Raw genomic sequence first — 19,797 nt, 5'->3', positions numbered from 1 at the left:
CAACAGTAGCTGCAGAAGCCAAGGTGATAGGCTGCTCTGTGCCAGTGTCCATGCCAGGAGAGTCACATCATAGCAGTATCATGAGGTCACACACACACACACACACACACACACACACACACACACACACACACACACACACACACACACACAGCCTGTCGCACAGTGAGGCAAAAACAGAAAGAATGGTAGAATTCTCTGTTATGTGAGCATGTTAAAGTGTAAGCCCAAGTGCCACAACTGTGTGTGTGCGCGTGTGTGGGGGGGGTGATGCTCTACTCCACGTGTCTCGGTTTCAAAGGTGAGCCAAACCCTACGCAACACCCAGCACCTGTACACACACACACACACACACACACCACACACCATATCAGATCACACACACACACACACACACACACACACACCATATCAGATCACACACACGCCATGCCACCAACATCATGTCATAATACACACAAGCACACACCATGCCACATCACACACACACACCACACCACCTACATCACATCACATCACGTCACATCACACCATGTGTGTCCACATCGCACACTGGGTTTGCAACAGACACACTCACTCTGGGATAAATGTCAACGTGCTTCACGCCCCCCCCCCCCATATATTACAGAATGTAAGGCTATACTGCTCTACATACTGCTCTAGCACCAGGACCAGCAGAGTTGAGCTATAGGTTTGTCATACCTGGTATTCTCTTATAAACAGGGATAAAATACACCAGCTTCAGAGGAAAATAACTAAAGTTAGCACATGTGATTTTCACTAATCCTAACTAGACACAATACATATCGAATATCGCATAAACACGTGATGATGTTTCATATAGCCTACGACGTACTATGGTAACAACGAACTGTCATATTGTTACATATTAGACAAACTGGACTTGGCTACATGGCTTATCTGTGTGGAATCGCAACGAACCTTGTAACAATGTTGCAACAACAGCCTGTTTCGAGTGCCACGTTCTGTCACAGAACCACTGTTGCCTATTAGCTTAGCTTCAACCATGCTAGTTGTTACATTTGAGAAAACTCCAATAAACAGCACACACATCTTATAGTGTCATGGGCTAGTACGTGTGCTGAGATTAGTGTTTGATTTAGACCTGATGCTGGTGAGCTACACCAGCTCTGAAAACAGAGCTGTCAGTCAGTTCCTTCAGTCAGAAGTGTAAATGCTAATGTTATGTTAGCAACAGTAAAGTCGCAGGATAACGTTATATCAAACCCAGAATTGCCCATGTTAAAGGAATACCATTCACCTAGTGAAGGTGCACACATGACTCTATATCATTACACATATCTCAATCCGGCTCGGTGTAGCATTCACCGGCTGGCAATGTCTCAAAAGCCCGCTTGACTACCAGGAACTAACGTTAGCTTCTAATGTTGAAAGGGTAAAGCGTTAGGTTTCGTAAGCTATATCGCTAGAAACTCTACTTGTTTTACTGAGAAGTGAATATTCTAAAATCAATATCAGGGACATATTATGTAATTGCTGGAAAAGGTACGGGGACTCGAAACAGTATAATTACGACTTACCGACTGGAGTTGTTTCCTGAGTAGACTTTGTGTCAAGTCAACTCCACGCTAGCGGAGGTGTAGTAGGTGTATAGTGCACATATTCTAGAGACATTACGGCAAGGAGATTTTAAAGATACATCAACGTAGACCAGGCACGTGCAGAGATGGGGGGCTACAGGGGCTCTAGCACCTGCCCTTTTGCCCCTTTGATGTCCAAGTGCCCTTTTGACAAGACCCGTTTTTTACTTTTTAAAATTTGTAATACTTTCGCTAGTTCCAACGTGAATATTCGCTAAAATGTCTCATTAATAGTTTGTGAAATTAAAAATGTACAAAAATAAACATTTTCTGTGTTAATATTAAATGCCTTGCGGCCACCAATCCGTGACGTCATACATTCAGTGGACTCTCAGGAGACGTTTGTGAGCACGGTAAGGTCACTTGGCAGTTAGCCTATCTGAACATGCAATAGTATTCAGCTTAGAGATAGAGAATAAAATGTTTAAAGTTGTTTCATGTTTAATGAAGTAGGCTATCAAACCCGTTTTAACCATGTCATGTTCCATCCATTTCAATAACCTGCCAGCTTCGAAAATCTAAGGCTGAACGTTCATAACATATTCTGGTTACTATGTTATTGTAGCTTAGGTTAGTAGACCTAGTTCATAAAACAGAGTAGGCAAACCTTTTCTAAATCGCCATAAGCCGACGACATAGGCTACTGTAGTTGTTTAACTAACCCAACTCCACACGTCGTTCTCTGTTTACAGTAGGCTACATTACGCGTCATTTCGCTCAGTGGCCACACGCACAGCACCTGAATCTGCAAGACACCAGCTTGCTAATGGTGGTAGTTCACTGTGATAAACATTAAAATTATAGCCAGACTAGGCAATAACATATTTGCTGCCGCTAGGGTGCGTCTAGATTTCTAGGCTATTAAAATTAGCTTTGAATTTAATCAATAAGATGTAGCCTTATAGCCTATGATCTCTGTGTAGACAATAGCCTAATGAAAACTGAAAAGACCTATCTGTCTGTGCCCTGGCTACAGTAGGCCTACAGTACATGCACTCCTATTGAAGCATGATGCAAGATTCTTTGCTATCTACACCACCTCCTTGGGACAGATTATCCGTTCGCACGGCTTCTCATACCACTGCTATGCAGACGACACACAGCTCTATCTGTCCTTTCCACCTGACGACCCCCTGGTTTCAGCACGGATCTCGGATTGCCTCTCAGACATAGCTACATGGATGAAGGCACACCACCTCCAGCTGAACCTCTCAAAGACTGAACTGCTGGTCATCCCAGCTAAACCTACCATTCACCACGACATCAACATCAAATTTGACTCCCTGTCTGTTTCACCCGACCAGGACTGCAAGAAATCTAGGAGTTGTTCTCGACAACCAACTAAACTTCTCAGATCATGTTGCCTCAGTCGCCCGGTCATGCCGTTTAGCACTCTACAACATACTGGAAAATCAGGACTTACTTGACTCAAGATGCTACCCAACTTCTGGTTCAGGCAATAGTCATCTCACGACTCGACTACTGCAATGCCCTCCTGACAGGTCTCCCAGCCTGCGCAGTGAAACCACTTCAGATGATCCAGAACGCAGCGGCGCCTGGTCTACAACCAACCCAAAAGGGCACATGTTACCCGCTGCTCATCCAGCTACACTGGCTACCTATGGCGGCCCCGCATCAAATTCAAGTCTCTAACGCTTGCCTACAAAGTAGTCTCGGTTCTGCTCCCACCTACTTGAATGCCCTCATACAGACTTACACTACCTCCAGACCGCTCGCGGCTCTGATCTAACGAGCGGCGTCTAGCTCTACCACCCGGTACGCTCAAGCCAATCCAAACTTTTTCTCATCTGTTGTTCCTCGTTGGTGGAACACACTGCCAGTTCCTACAAGGGCAGGGACATCCTTTTCCACTTTCAAAAAACTCCTGAAGACCCAGCTCTTTAGAGAACATCTACTCTCATAGCAACACTTACAACAAGTCTTACTGATCCTAGCACTCACCAGCCGTTTTAAACTGACAAGTAACTGTTAAAAACAGCACTCACTGATGCACTTATTCTTACTGTACTCTAATGGTTTTTTTTTTTAAACTGTCCTAAAATTGTGAGAATTGTTCTAACACTTACTGTTTACCATGTTGTTAGTCGCTTTGGTTAAAAAAGCGTCAGCCAAATGTAATGTAATGTAATGTAAAAAAGATTCCATGCTGCACTTTTTGCAAATGTTATGTTTTTATTTTGTGGATACAGTGTGATGGAAGATGTTTTATTGTGATAGAATTTGCATGTAGCCTATGTATTCTCTATTGAGTTGAAATCAAAATTAAGTTTTAAATAAAGTTTGTTTTCTGAACATTTTGTTCCATGTGCCCTTTTTTTAAATTTGAGCCCCTGCCCCTTCAAAGGCCTCTGCACGCCCCTGACATAGACGGCCATGGACATGTGAAATTAACTTATGATGATATCTGTTAACAAAGGCTACCAATAATAGAGGAAACCAAGTCAAGCCAAGTTAATAGCGACATTGCTAATTGATTACATTCATTCCCTAATAAATTCATTTACCCTATATATCAGTACTTACGGTAATGATTCAGCTGTTTAACCATTCAGCTGATCACATTGCTGCTTTCTCCGAAAAGAAAAAAACGTGGGTCGTGACGGGTTCATCATGTGCAGTTTATGCGGTAGCTACTGCAAAATGTATAACCTAATCGCATAAGTAGGCTAGTATCTTTATAAGCTACTAGTTTTGAAATTTGGGGTTAGACTTAAACATAGATATTTACCAAACAAAGACATTTACCTCTTTCTTGCAGAGGGTGTTGCGTCTGTCCTCCAATGGAAAAGCCTGAGATATTGCTCAACAGAGATCAAGCCATTACGCAAACGTGATGTACTACAAGCACCTCAACACATCATTCTGTAGCCTCAGTGGTTCCCAAAACACATTGGCAGGTCCCCCTTGGGAAATTAAAACATGTTGGTGCCCAACACCACACTGAGAAAGACTCATTCATTCATGAGACATGAAAGATGTTGCAAAAGTGGGAGAATAAATCTGCATGTGTATATTCAGTATAGTCTATACAGTGTTATGTTTTGATGCAACTTAACAACTTAATCTATGTGTACAGATGTTATTCATTAACCCTGTGTAAATGCATAATTCCAAGTGTATGTACTAATGCTTCCACTGTTAACCCTTCAGCCAGATAGAGACATCTCTGCCCTCAGCAGAGGAGTTCTTAACAAAAGATCATGTTCCGCAACAATGTAAGGTTCTAAAATTCCATGTTGAAAATCAATGAACCCAGAAATTCTTTAAAACGTTCATTTTCCAACATTCTCGTCACACCGGTGTGACTGTTCCGGTTGATGTCTAAAAGTGTGAATTTATCGGCAGCATCTACCACGAGGACATTCATAAAGAAATGTATTTCTTTGCATTAAACACTGCAAGGCCCAATCTATACATTGTATATGCACCTCACTGCCATCCCCAATGTATACATTATATATGCACCTCACTGCAAGGCCCAAACTCTCTCTCTCTCTCTCTCTCTTTTCTGAATGTGTGTGTGTGTGACACTCTCTTTGTTAACCACAGAGTGGTTTCAGTTGGTTTCAGAATGTGAGCTCTCCCTAGTGGCTCAACTGTGAACTCCTGAAGCCATTCCTGCAAGTCTGGAACTTAAAAGATTATAGTTGTTTTCAGACAATGTTTCTGCCAATATGGATAAATTAAGAGTTATTTATCTGTTGTTAACATGAGTGGTTTTGGACTTTGTGATCATGTCCAAGGCCAACAGGAAATCAACTTTGACTATTTGAAAATATACTGTACGTACCTCTGAAAGTGTACTAATAGGCCTACAACTCTATTCGCCTTAATCACCTGGCAGCCAGAGCGAGGCTACAGGGTGCACTTGCCATCACACTTCAGTCCAGCAGGTGGTGGTAATGCACTCCGTTTGCAAACTGCCACATCAAGACAGGTGTCTTCAAATTATTATACTGTACACATTCACTGCACTCAGGCAATCTCTATTATTATACTGTACACATGCACTGCACTCAGGCGATCTCTATTATTATACTGTACACATGCACTGCACTCAGGCGATCTCTATTTCACTAATTGTGGTAAACTAAATTTGTTGGTCCGCTGTTGGTTTAAGTCAGTCACTTTAAGGGGGATGAATATTTATGAAATCGCTTATTTTGCATTATATATATTTTAATTAATTAACATTACTTTGTAGAAATTTGCTTTCACTTTGACATTAAAGAGGGGATTTTTGTAAATTATTGTAAAAAAAAGCCCAAATTAAAATGATCAAGATATATTTGTGGGAACCCTTTCAACAGGTGGGTTGAAATATTGCATGATGTGTTTGTGGGGTCCCTTTCAACAGGTGGGTTGAAATATTGGATGATATGTTTGTGGGGACCCTTTCAACAGGTGGGTTGAAATATTGCATGATATGTTTGTGGGGACCCTTTCAACAGGTGGGTTGAAATATTGGATGATATGTTTGTGGGGACCCTTTCAACAGGTGGGTTGAAATATTGCATGATATGTTTGTGGGGACCCTATATTGGATGATATGTTTGTGGGGACCCGATATGTTTGTGGAGACCCTTTCAACAGATGTAGTCCCCCGCTCTTATCTAGTCCAGTCCAAAAGACATCATCTCAGTGCAACGTTGTATTGTATGCCTAGCTCACATCGTATAGCCTAGCTTATATATGCATTTGAATGATACATAGGCCTACATGTGAAATGGGATACTTTTAATTCTCCCAGAATAACAGGAATGCAGGTTTAGTGTAGTTGATACTGAAATAGCAAATTATTAAACCACACCGCATATGTTATAACAATAACATGCACAATAATATGATTTATAATTCACATTTAGTCAGTGCTGTTTTCATTGCCGGTGAAGTAGCTTCCTCCACTGAGGTTAAACAGCTTAGAAGTTCCCACCAAGTCTCCCTGTCCTTCGAGTAGGTGTTGTGATGGAGTCCTGGGGAAGGGCTGGTTTCATCAGACACGTACACACTGGCTAAATAGCACTGGAGAAACAATGCCCCTTTCCATTAGACTCGTAAATCATCGTACACCCACCCGTACAACATGTACGAATGAGTTGCTAAAGGAATGCATTTCTCTCAAGAGCCGCAAGAAAGCTGGGTAATTTACACTTTCCAACTCGGGCGACGGATTTACAAGTCTACTGGAAAGGGCCACAAGTATCCTCGCACTAACTGGCTAGCACACTGAAGGAACAGGTAGCCTAGCACTAATTGGCCAGCACAGAGGGATTGTGTGGGGCAGGTAGCCTAGTGACAACTGGCTAGCACCTGGGAAGACAGGTAGACTAGCTCTAACTGGCTTGCACACTGGAGGAACAGGTAACCTAGCGCTAACTGGCTAGCACACTGGAGGAACAGGTAACCTAGCGCTAACTGGCTTGCACACAAGGGGGACAGGTGGCCTAGCGCTAACTGACTTGCACACAAGGGGGACAGGTGGCCTAGCGGTAACTGGCTTGCACCGAGGGGGGACAGGTAACCTAGCGCTAACTGGCTAGCACACAAGGGGGACAGGTAGCCTAGCGCTAACTGGCTTGCACACAGACGGGGCAGGTGGCCTAGCGCTAACTGGCTGGTGCACTGGAGGAATGAGGGAGGATGTCATCAGCGATCATGGCAGTTCTGTCCTCTTGCTGCCCTTGTTTGGTCAGTGGGACAGTTTTGTCTTCCTCAGCAGTAAGTGCTCATGAAGTCAGTGGGGCAGGTCTTTCTTTCTCTTGTTGCTCTCGCGTAAGCGCTGCACGCGGTAGGTCCTCCTGGCTAGCGCACGCTCCTCCTCCTGAACCTCGGTGTCGTCCAGGACCTCCAGACTGGACAGCTGACTGATCACATACAGCCTGCAGGTCAGAGCAGAGACAAGGGATGATCAACACTACTCATTATCATTCCCTCACGTAAGAAAACTAAAGTAACACTACCGAGATCTATAGTAGTCTAACACTACTGTATAACTACTGCATCGTGAAAGTGTTACAATGGCTGTATAAGATCTATAGTAGTCCTAACACTACCGTATAAAGCCCTATAAAGAGATCTACTGCATCGTGAGTGTTACACTACTGTATAACTGACTTGCACACAAGGGGGACAGGTGGCCTATAGCTGTCTAACTGGCTTGTACCCCAGGGACAGGTAACCTAAGTCTAACTGGCTACCGTATAAGACAGGTAGCCCATCGTAACTGGCTTGCACACAGACGGGCAGGGGCCTATAATGGTCTAACAGCTAACTGGCTAAGAGGTCTACTGGAGGTTATGAGGGAGGATAATAGTCTAAACTCTGTATAAGAGATCTACTGCATCATTAGTGTTACACTACTGTATAAGAGATCTCATTATCATTCCCTCAATGAAGAAAAACTAAAGTAACACTACCGAGATCTATAGTAGTCTAACACTACTGTATAAGAGATCTATAGTAGTCTAACACTACCGTATAAGAGATCTACTGCATCGTAGTGTTACACTACTGTATAAGAGATCTATAGTAGTCTAACACTACTGTATAAGAGATCTACTGCATCGTAGTGTAACACTACTGTATAAGAGATCTATAATAGTCTAACACTACTGTATAAGAGATCTATAGTAGTCTAACACTACGGTATAAGAGATCTACTGCATCGTAGTGTTACACTACTGTATAAGAGATCTATAGTAGTCTAACACTACCGTATAAGAGATCTATAGTAGTCTAACACTACTGTATAAGAGATCTATAGTAGTCTAACACTACCGTATAAGAGATCTACTGCATCGTAGTGTAACACTACTGTATAAGAGATCTATAATAGTCTAACACTACCGTATAAGAGATCTACTGCATCGTAGTGTTACACTACTGTATAAGAGATCTATAATAGTCTAACACTACTGTATAAGAGATCTATAGTAGTCTAACACTACTGTATAAGAGATCTATAATAGTCTAACACTACCGTATAAGAGATCTGCTGCATCGTAGTGTTACACTACTGGATAAGAGATCTATAATAGTCTAACACTACTGTATAAGAGATCTATAGTAGTGGAACACTACCTTATAAGAGATCTATAGTAGTCTTGTGGGATAATTTTTATTTTTCTCATTGAATGTTTAGTATACCACATGTAATGAAATCTAATTGTCATCTCCTTACTCTGACCCTTGTGTTTTCTGAAACTCCTATGTTGGAATGTTTAGTTAAATTAACCCCTGTGTCACTGAACTGTGGGTAACCCTCAGGATGGGGGGTCGTAAACATTTCTTATCTCTGTTAAAATACCAGATGGTTAGGTGATCACTGGAGGGTGACAACTTGTGATTTTCCATGGGTGTGTGTTAAGGGTATAAGAGTTGGCTTCACCCACAAGTGTGTGGGCTTGTTACTTGTTACATTTGATGTGGGTAACATGCTCCCGGCGTCGTGAATAAAGCTGCAGTCTCACACCAGGTGTCTTGGATTAATTTTGACCACAGTCTAACACTACCGTATAAGAGATCTACTGTATTGTAGTGTAATACTGCCGTATAAGAGATCTATAGTAGTGTAATACTGCCGTATAAGAGATCTAGTGTAATACTACTGTATAAGAGATCTACTGTATTGTAGTGTAATACTGCCGTATAAGAGATCTACTGTATCATAGTGTAATACTGTGTATAGGAGATCTAATACTACTGTATAAGAGATCTACAGTGTTGTAGTGTAATACTACTGTATAAGAGATCTATATTAGTGTAATACTGCCGTATAAGAGATCTACTGTATCATAGTGTTATACTGTGTATAAGAGATCTATAGTGTAATACTACTGTATAAGAGATCTACTGTGTCGTAGTGTAATACTACTGTATAAGAGATCTACTGTGTCATAGTGTAATTAGGGATGTAACGATTACCGATATAATGGTAAACCGCGATAAAAATGTTGACGATAACAATTACCGTTTTCATTTCAAATATCATGATTATCACGGATGATTACCACGGTGTGGAAACCGTGTGTTTAATCCTTCCCAGCTTCATCCGAGCCTGCTTTTGACATACAGTAGGCCTGGTACAATGAAACAAAACTGGTACCCTACTGATTCTGTTATCTACTTGATGGATTTAATTGTGGCACAAAGCCAATTAAACATGACCAAGGAAAAAGTGAACGGGACAACACACAATGTCACGGTAACGTTATGCTATGAATTAAGAATGCTCAGCTCAGCCAGGTTTGTTTGTGCAGTCAGGATGTAGGCCTATGAATGTGAATGAAAATATGCCCTTCTCCAGTAGCAATAGGCCATCTTAAAATGCACCAGAATAAAAGAATCACATCTACTCAGTAACAATTTTTTTACCCTCCCTCAACACCCCCTCTATGAGCACTCCCAGGTGAAAATGAATTCCAGCGTCCCTGGTTAAATGTTGCACTTTTGATGTTTTGCCTATATTTTGTAATATAGTGAATGCTGTCACACTTTTTGAAACTTTTGAAGCTTTCTGAACATATTGAACACACTTTTAAAAATATTGCGATAATACCGAAAACCGTGATAATTTTGGTCACTATAACCGTGAGTCGCTATATACCGCTGCGTCGACGTTTCTTTCGTGGGAAAGGGATTTGGGAAAAGCCTGTAAACGTCCTGTCAGGAAGCAATTACATCAATGTTTGTTGGTATATCCAGTTTTTAATATTTTTTTTCCGAAGTGTTTACAACTTAGTGTTAACTAATAATTGTTGCAAACTGGACTACGAACAAAATATTAGTGCATTCCTGGATCTACATCCTTATGCATGCTTCCTGCCAGGACTTTTACGGGCTTTTCCCAAATCACGGAAGAAACGTCGACGCAGCGGTATAGTAGCAGATAATCAGACAAGTCTTATTTAAATAAACTCCTGGTGCACTTACAAACTTTCTAATGCCTCGTTATTGGACTAAAGGTCATAGTTGTACTACTGCAGAAGTTGCGTACCATTCAGGGCATTATTAGTGGGGTAATTTAAGAGATAAAAGTTGGTTCCATTACGACTGCAGAACGTCATTAGTTTCTGACAGCACTACTCGACCAGGGTTCGACCAAGGGAAAAAAGGTTCTGGGAGGGTGTTTGGCTCGGGATCATGGTGCAAAGGACCCTAGGGTGAAATTACTCCGAACCATCGCTTTAAATTTTCATACCGTTACATCCCTAAGTGTAATACTTCTGTGATAGTCTGTAATACCTCTAGTATATCCTTGCCCTCTAAATTACAGTCTAATACATTACTTATAGTACTTCTATCATGTTTATGGGTGAGGTGAACTCACCTGTAGTCCAGGTACTGTGGCAGACTTCCTCCATTAAAGTAGCTGGGAGCTGCTTCATTGTTCATCATGCTCAGAATCCTGTGGGAGGCAGGAAATAACACCATTTAGAACACAAGTCTCAAGTCCACAGTCACCTTCAGCTGAGACTTCAGCTGAAGTCTCAAGTCCACAGTCACCTTCAGCTGAAGTCTCAAGTCTACAGTCTCCTTCAGCTGAAATCTCAAGTCTACAGTCACCTTCAGCTGAAATCTCAAGTCCACAGTCACCTTCAGCTGAAGTCTCAAGTCTACAGTCACCTTCAGCTGAAATCTCAAGTCCACAGTCACCTTCATTACATTACATTACATTACATTACATTTGGCTGACGCTTTTTTAACCAAAGCGACTAACAACATGGTAAACAGTAAGTTTTAGAACAATTCTCACAATTTTAGGACAGTTTAAAACACATTAGAGTACAGTAAGAATAAGTGCGTCGGTGAGTGCTGTATTTTAACAGTTACTTGTCAGTTTAACGGCTGGTGAGTGCTAGGATCAGTAAGACTTGTTGTAAGTGTTGCTATGAGAGTAGATGTTCTCTAAAGAGCTGGGTCTTCAGGAGTTTTTGAAAGTGGAAAAGGATGTCCCTGCCCCTTGTAGGAACTGGCAGTGTGTTCCACCAACGAGGAACAACAGATGAGAAAAGTTTGATTGGCTTGAGCGTACGGTGGTAGAGCTAGATGTCGCTCGGCCTGAGGAGTGCAGCGGTCTAGAGGTAGCGTATGTCTGTATGAGGGCATTCAAGTAGGTGGGAGCAGAACCGAGACTACTTTGTAGGCAAGCGTTAGAGACTTGAATTTGATGCGGGCCGCCATAGGTAGCCAGTGTAGCTGGATGAGCAGCGGGTAACATGTGCCCTTTGGGTTGGTTGTAGACCAGGCGCCCGCTGTTCTGGATCATCTGAAGTGGTTTCACTGGGGCTGGGAGACCTGTCAGGAGGGCATTGCAGTAGTCGAAATGTAAGAGATGACTATTGCCTGAACCAGAAGTTGGGTAGCATCTTGAGTCAAGTAAGTCCTGATTTTCCGTATGTTGTAGAGTGCGAAATCTCAAGTCTACAGTCACCTTCAGCTGAAATCTCAAGTATTTTCCCATTTACATGATGGCAGAATGTTGCTGTAAAATGATGAACTGACATTCACACGGCTTGAGTACGGTGGCCAGGAAGTGCAAAAAAAAATAACAATGGTAAATTAATTCTTTAAGATTAAAAACAAATGTACAAGTTTAAAAACAAATGTACAAGTTTTTAAACAAATGTACAATGTTTTAAGCAAATGTACAATGTTTTAAACAAATTTACAAGTTTTAAACAAATTTACATTGAGTGAACAAATTTACAATGAGTGAACAAATTTACAAGTTTTAAACAAATTTACAATGAGTGAACAAATTTACAAGTTTTTAAACAAATGTACGTTTTTTACGGAAAGGGTAGGTAATATAGACGGAAGTGTGGTCTAACAAACACTTCACACTTCCTAGCCTTCTTGTTAGCTAAAATGTATTGCAAAGCCGCTATTCGTCAGATAATTTACTACTTTAATCGAGGCCATTCTTATAATGTCATAGTTGACATGATGGCCACCTTGCATGAGGTTAAGATTAGTCTGCGCGGTTTAAAAAACAAACTTAAAGAGGCTGGACTGTCTTGTCGCAAAGGATATTCCTCAAGAAATATAGTGAGGAGAGCGATCAGGCTGGAACTTTGTGTAGCCACCTCACTTCCTGTAGCCACCTCACTTCCTGTAGCCACTACTTCCGTCTATTGTACCTACCCTTTCCATAAAAAATGTACATTTGTTTAAAAACTTGTAAATTTGTTCACTCATTGTAGATTTCTTTAAAACTTGTAAATTTGTTTAAAAAAATTTTAATTTCCCTAAAACATTGTACATTTGTTTAAAAACTTGTACATTTGTTTTTAAACTTGTACATTTGTTTTTAATCTTGTAAATAATTAATTTACCATTGTTATTTTTTTGCACTTCCAGGCCACCGTACTACGGTTTAATCTTGTAAATAATTAATTTACCATTGTTATTTATTTTGCACTTCCAGGCCACTGTACTTAAGCCTGAGCCAACGGTCTTAACGACCATCACACACTTGACATCAGCTGATCCCATTGTTTAAATCTGGCACGGTCACTGTACTGACACACACTGTTTGTTTGAGATCTCAGGTCAAACTGAGGAAAACCCATCATCACACACATGAGTGTGTCACTCATTCTGATTCTGCTGTCAACCTATTATCAGATGAAACTCATTACCCAATCATCCGCATGGGCACATAAAACTGATGAAAGATCACACCTCTGCCATTAGAGAGATGGAGATCACACCTCTGCCATTAGAGAGATGGAGATCACACCTCTACCATTAGAGTCTGCTCCACACTAAAAGGCTAGTGTGTGTGTGTATCTGGTGTACAGCTACAGAAGAGTGTTTTTTATTTAACTGTCTGCTCCACACTAAAAGGCTAGTGTGTGTGTGTGTGTGTGTATCTGGTGTACAGCTACAGAAGGGTGTTTTTATTTAACGGTCTGCTCCACACTAAAGGGCTAGTGTGTGTGTGTGTGTGTGTGTGTATCTGGTGTATAGCTACAGAAGAGTGTTTTTTATTTAACGGTCTGCTCTGCCTCCACAAACCCACGGCTTCAGTGGTCGCTCTGCTAGGAGAGTAACCTAACTATAGCAAAGAGTCTTACACCACCTCATCACAATGTGTGTGGCTTCAGTGGTCGCTCTGCTAGGAGAGTAATCTAACTACAGCAAAGAGTCTTACACCACCTCATCACAGTGTGTGTGTGTGTGTACATACGTCTGAGATTGTGTTAGCCAGCGCACCATCAGCAAGTGTGTGGTCATCATCTAGACCATCTGTGTGTGTGTGCGTGCGTGCATGCGTGTGCGTGCGCGCATGTGTCTCACTTGATGTTGGGGAACTTGCAGCGTATCTCCTCGACGATGGTGGGCAGGTTGCCGATCTTGTTCTTGTTGATCCAGAGAGTGCTGAGGCCCGGCATGTAGGGGAACTTGACGTGGGCAGAGTAGTTGTTGCAGTCCAGGATGAGGGTGCTCAGCCTCCCCAGCTCCCCCAGCAGAGCAGGGCTCCGTTAGACACACAGTTAAGGACACACACAGGAAGGACACACGCAGTCAAGGACACATAGTCAAGGACACACGCAGTCAAGGACACACGCAGTCAAGGACACATAGTCAAGGACACACAGTCAAGGACACATAGTCAAGGACACACGCAGTCAAGGACACATAGGGTGTGTTCGAAACGGGAGACAGCTGCCTACTGCCTCCCTCTCTACATAGAGAGCTGTCTCACTAGACATGACTTTGGATTAAATGCATCTTTTAAAAATGAGCGTAGCACTCTAGAATCTTTGGTTAACACTACGGTATGACGTTAGCAAAGGCCTGACGTTAAACTAAATTAGCTTACGTAAGCTAGTAGGCTAACGGTATAAATTAGTTTTACGGCCGGCAGATATATCAGACCAGACACTATTAATGGTTACAACAATGGCATAATCAGATAGTAAATTGTTTATTTATCATCTCTAATCTACAAATCTAAGCAAAATAAGATCACACAAATGACATTTTAAACAGATTCAGCAGCCATTACCGATGTCATCCGCCATGTTTGTTTACCTTTCACAGCTGTTACAGACGTTGCCGCAAGGGATTATGGGTAGGAGGAAGCATGAAGTATGCATCGATGCTGCCTCCAATAATGACCATTATTTGGGAATTCTAAGATATCTTAAAAGGGAGCAGAATTTGTTTTTTCGGTTTCGAACACACTTGCTGCCTTGCTCCCCAGTTAGATATCTTAAAAGGCAGCAACTTTACCCGTTTCGAACACACCCACAGTCAAGGACACACAGTCAAGGACACACACGGGAAGGACACACAATTCATCCCCCATGACACCTCAGGGAACACAAGACACCATCAAACAGTGCAATTAACACAAAGCAACTCAAATCGCCAACACCAAACATTTAACTCAAATCACCAACACCCAACATTCAACTCAAATCGCCAAGACCAAACATTCAACTCAAATCACCAACATCAAACATTCAACTCAAATCACCGACACAACACATTCAACTCAAATCACCAACACAACACATTCAACTCAAATCACCACACACCAAACATTCAACTCAAATCACCACAACACATTCAACTCAAATCACCAACACCAAACATTCAACTCAAATCACCAACACCACACATTCAACTCAAATCGCCAAGACCAAACATTCAACTCAAATCACCAACACCAAACATTCAACTCAAATCGCCAACACTACACATTCAACTCAAATCACCAACACCAAACATTCAACTCAAATCACCACAACACATTCAACTCAAATCACCAACACTAAACATTCAACTCAAATCACCGACACAACACATTCAACTCAAATCACCAACACAACACATTCAACTCAAATCACCACACACCAAACATTCAACTCAAATCACCACAACACATTCAACTCAAATCACCAACACCAAACATTCAACTCAAATCACCAACACCACACATTCAACTCAAATCGCCAAGACCAAACATTCAACTCAAATCACCAACACCAAACATTCAACTCAAATCGCCAACACTACACATTCAACTCAAATCACCAACACCAAACATTCAACTCAAATCACCACAACACATTCAACTCAAATCACCAACACTAAACATCCAACTCAAATCACCACAACACATTCAACTCAAATCACCAACATCACACATTCAACTCAAATCGCCAAGACCAAACATTCAACTCAAATCACCACAACACATTCAACTCAAATCACCAACACCAAACATTCAACTCAAATCAAATCACCAACACCAAAAATTTAACTCAAATCACCACAACACATTCAACTCAAATCACCACAACACATTCACCTCAAATCACCAACACCAAACATTCAACTCAAATCACCAACACCACACATTCAACTCAGATCGCAAAGACCAAACACTCAACTCAAATCACCAACACCAAACATTCAACTTAAATCAGATCAAATCCCCAACACCACACATTCGATTCAAATCACCACCCCACATTCAACTCAAATCACCACCAAACATTCAACTCAAATCACAGCAGGTAACACACAGCACCTAACTTCAGTTCTTCATTAGTTCTCCAGCACTCCTGCCAGCACCCGTGAACCCAGGTAACAATCCTGCATGCACCTGTGAACCCAGGTAACACTCCTGCATGGCACACCTGTGAACCCAGGTAACAATCCTGCATGCACCTGTGAACCCAGGTAACAATCCTGCATGCACCTGTGAACCCAGGTAACAATCCTGCATGGCACACCTGTGAACCCAGGTAACACTCCTGCATGCACCTGTGAACCCAGGTAACAATCCTGCATGGCACACCTGTGAACCCAGGTAACACTCCTGCATGGCACACCTGTGAACCCAGGTAACAATCCTGCATGGCACACCTGTGAACCCAGGTAACAATCCTGCATGCACCTGTGAACCCAGGTAACACTCCTGCATGCACTTTCGAAGCCAGGTAACACTCCTGGCTGTGTGGCACACCTGTGAGCACATGTGTGTGTGTGAGTGCCCGTTTTCCGTCGGAGAAAGGATACTCGTCCAGCAGGTTGTAGCTGAGGTCCAGCACCTCTAGAGAGTCCCTCTGCTGCAGGATGGGCTCGTAGGGGATCTCCAGCAGGCCCTGATAGGCCAGAGAGAGGCACCGCAGCCCACCCACTGGCAGGGGGCTGCCCCCAGATGCCGCCGCCCCTGGCTCCATGGCTCCTCCCCTTCCTCCTCCACACACCCTCAGAGAGGGCGCGCCCCCACGGACGGGTCGTCGGGGAACATTCCTCTGCTCCAGGGGTCAAAGGTCAGGGGGTGGGGGCGGGGTTCTGCAACACAAGATGGTGCCACTGTTACAGTCGCTCTCAGTGGCTTGGGTGCTCAAATCAGAATCGTAATTCTCAAAACTACTACTCGTTCAGCCTCCACATCATTCTGTGCAAAAGTGTTGCCCCAGTTGTTATGTGCAAAGTATCATGTTTTTGGGAAGAACTGTTGTCCCGTAAGACATTCTGGCCTTTTATTCCTGTAAATGATAAGTATAATGTATATGTAAATGTCTGGCAACAAACTAACAAACTGCATGGAATGGGGGTCATCAAAACTGGACAATGCAATAATCATAACATCATTATATAATCATATAACATGCAATAATCATGACATCATGATAAATGAGACTATGCTAGAGCCTGATGAAGTGACTCCCCCCGTCTGTGTGTGTGTGTGTGTGTGTATGTAGATTCCAGACACCAGTGGCTTGGACACGGCAGTGATCTTACAAAGAGAAGAGAGAGGGAGAGAGAGAGAGAGAGAGAGAGAGAGAGAGAGATAGAGAGAGGAGAGGGAGAGAGAGAGAGAGAGAGGACAGTCCAACACCCTGAGAGACTAAGATCTTAACAGCATGAAGTGTGGCCCACAAAGAAAAAGTTTAATATACATTGACACTCTCTCTTCTCTTCTTTTCTCTTGTCTTATCCTCTCTTCTCTCTGTCTGTCTGATAGTGACTTATTATCCATCTCTCTCTCTCTCTCTCTCTCTCTCTCTCTCTCTCTCTCTATCTATCTCTCTCTCGCCGACAACATTTTTGGATGAACGTAACCAAAAACAGGAACAAAACCAATTTCACTTGTTCCGGAGTGAAAACACTATTTAGATAACCGGTTAATTATCATTATTTATTGTTCTGATTAATTATTCTTTAATGATTATTCTTTGAATATTATTCAAAACTCCATAGGCTTGGAAAATCCCCTGCCCACAAAGTGTTCCCCAGACCCCGGATATATTTAGTCAGATTTTATGAATCAGTGTCTCCCCTTTATGAGTTGATAAAAAGGATTTTCATATCCTTATCCAACACTATCTAGCTGCCTTTTCCAAGTATGTAGCCTAAATCAGTGAAACATTGTGTGAAATAACATAGGCTACCAGAGACACTAAATATATAGGCCTGGTGTCATGCAGTTGGTAGCATCACGCATATGAAAGGCTATTATTTTCAGTGCCTGAAATTAGGCTATCAGACATTTTTGAAGATCTATTCTAATTGCCGGTTTTAATATCTCGCCCCACACCTCAATTCAGGCACAGTGTTTTTAGCAGTTAGCCTTGATATCTAATGTGCTTTGATTTAAGCTCCAAGGCTATTGAGCAGAAAAAAGCCTATAGTATTGTACCACTGGCCATAAATCAATTTGTAAAGACAATGTCATTTTTAAAGGAACGTTATTAACTGTTCTTCTGTAACGTTCTAACTGGTTCCCCTTTAGAGGGGAGGCCTTAGAACACTGGAACATCATTAACCGTTCTTCTGTAACATTCTAACTGGTTCCCATTTAGAAGGAGTAGGAGGAGACGCCTTGGAACACTGGAACAAGAACAAAAAATGTGTGTTTTTGCTCAGAACGAACCGAAATGAAAATCCTTCTGTTTTCAGTGCCTGGTACATACAGCACACTGAAATATGCATTCCCTCATCCTAACCCTCCTTTCTTCTCTCTCCCTCACAACCATTATCTCTCTTTCCCTCTCTCTCTCTTTCCCTCTCTCTCTCTTTCCCTCTCTGTCTCTCTCTCCTTCTCTCTCTCTCTCTCTCTCGACATGACCATCTGATGTTCAGGCAGTCACACTTCCTGCACTGTCAAATCTAGGTCAGATTCAATTTACTGCTTATCATATGTTTGTCTGGAAAATTCATTGGCAAGGCTTTACAAAACCGAAGACATAATAGCTCTTTCATACAGAGCTTCTACCCTTCTCCTTAATCCATGGAGAGGAGGTATCGATATTACAGCAAATCTATGGATAACACAAAGATAAACTACGGACTAAACTACACTGGAAAACATTCAGTCTTGATAAACTTGGGAAACAGAACACCTCATTTTCGATGTTAGCATCCAGGATAGCATGGCCATGCTAATTTTCCCAACAGGAACAGGAAAGACAGGATCTCTCAGTTACCCTAGGGCCACAGTCATTCAAAGCATAATACAAACACACACACACACACACACACACATCTTTTCACAAACAGACAGTGCAGACATCTAAAGTATAACTCACCGGTATCGTCAGGCTTTCTCTGTAGAGTGTGGAAGAGTGTGTGTGTGAATGAGTGAGTGAGTGAGCGTGTGTGTGTGTGTGTGTGTGTGTGTGTGTCCAGTGCAGACAGAGAGGGAGGCTGGACTGCTCAGCTCACATAAAAGGGCCTCTTTCAAGGACGTGGTCCGGATCACAAGATTTGGATAATCACATTGGCTCTTAACCCCTTCCTGTCTGCTCTTAACCCCTTCCTGTTCACCCTGCTGCTGCAGCCCCAAGCACCAAGGGGGGGGGCTTCTGACATGTGTGTGTGTGTGTGTGTGTGTGTATATATATATATAAATACCAATTTTAGTAAGAGACTAAATACAATGTAACTGAATTTAAACAATAACCATACAACACATCACAACTGTGTAAGAAGTAATGAATTAGATATAAGGCAAACAGATAAGTCTTTAGCCTCTATGTGAAAGGGCCATCCAACATCCAACAACCATCCAACAACATCTTATGTGAAAGGGCCATCCAACATCCAACAACCATCCAACAACATCTTATGTGAAAGGGCCATCCAACATCCAACAACCATCCAACAACATCTTATGTGAAAGGGC

General features: G+C 42.2%; 2 protein-coding genes across 3 annotated transcripts in view; both read right to left on the bottom strand.

Annotated features, from left to right (window-relative positions):
- aco1 (aconitase 1, soluble) overlaps positions 1-1,660 on the bottom strand; it is a 29,114-nt gene extending 27,454 nt beyond the window's left edge. The window contains 1 exon segment of the mRNA XM_048236092.1: positions 1,563-1,660. The gene's annotated coding sequence lies outside the window, so the exon portion shown is untranslated.
- Positions 1,661-6,363: 4,703 nt separating this feature from the next.
- Positions 6,364-19,300, bottom strand: LOC125289511 (U2 small nuclear ribonucleoprotein A'). 2 transcript variants are annotated; one of them, XM_048236407.1, is made up of 5 exons: positions 19,202-19,300; positions 16,683-16,961; positions 13,947-14,129; positions 10,972-11,049; positions 6,364-7,522 (listed from the first exon to the last, which is right to left on the bottom strand). In XM_048236407.1, exons 2-5 carry the CDS (start codon positions 16,844-16,846, stop codon positions 7,378-7,380), a joined length of 570 nt encoding a protein of 189 aa, XP_048092364.1. In that variant the 5' UTR covers positions 16,847-16,961; positions 19,202-19,300; the 3' UTR covers positions 6,364-7,377. The 2 variants fall into 2 exon arrangements, with proteins under 2 accessions (XP_048092364.1, XP_048092365.1); XM_048236408.1 differs by having other exon boundaries at positions 13,947-14,126.
- Positions 19,301-19,797: the final 497 nt, after the last annotated feature.

This window comes from Alosa alosa, chromosome 24 (assembly GCF_017589495.1).
Source record: "Alosa alosa isolate M-15738 ecotype Scorff River chromosome 24, AALO_Geno_1.1, whole genome shotgun sequence".
NCBI classification, from domain to species: domain Eukaryota; kingdom Metazoa; phylum Chordata; class Actinopteri; order Clupeiformes; family Clupeidae; genus Alosa; species Alosa alosa.
Note: the sequence above shows the minus strand (reverse complement) of the source record. Positions and strands in the feature narration are given on the sequence as shown.

Coding starts and splice junctions, on each gene's coding strand:
- LOC125289511 (XM_048236407.1), bottom strand. CDS start 16,846: ATGGAGCCAGGGGCGGCGGCATCTGGGGGCAGCCCCCTGCCAGTGGGT. Junction 14,130..16,682: donor AGCTACAACCTGCTGGACGA/GTATCCTTTCTC, acceptor GTGTGTCTAACG/GAGCCCTGCTCTGCTGGGGG. Junction 11,050..13,946: donor TGCAAGTTCCCCAACATCAA/GTGAGACACATG, acceptor TGCCTCCCACAG/GATTCTGAGCATGATGAACA.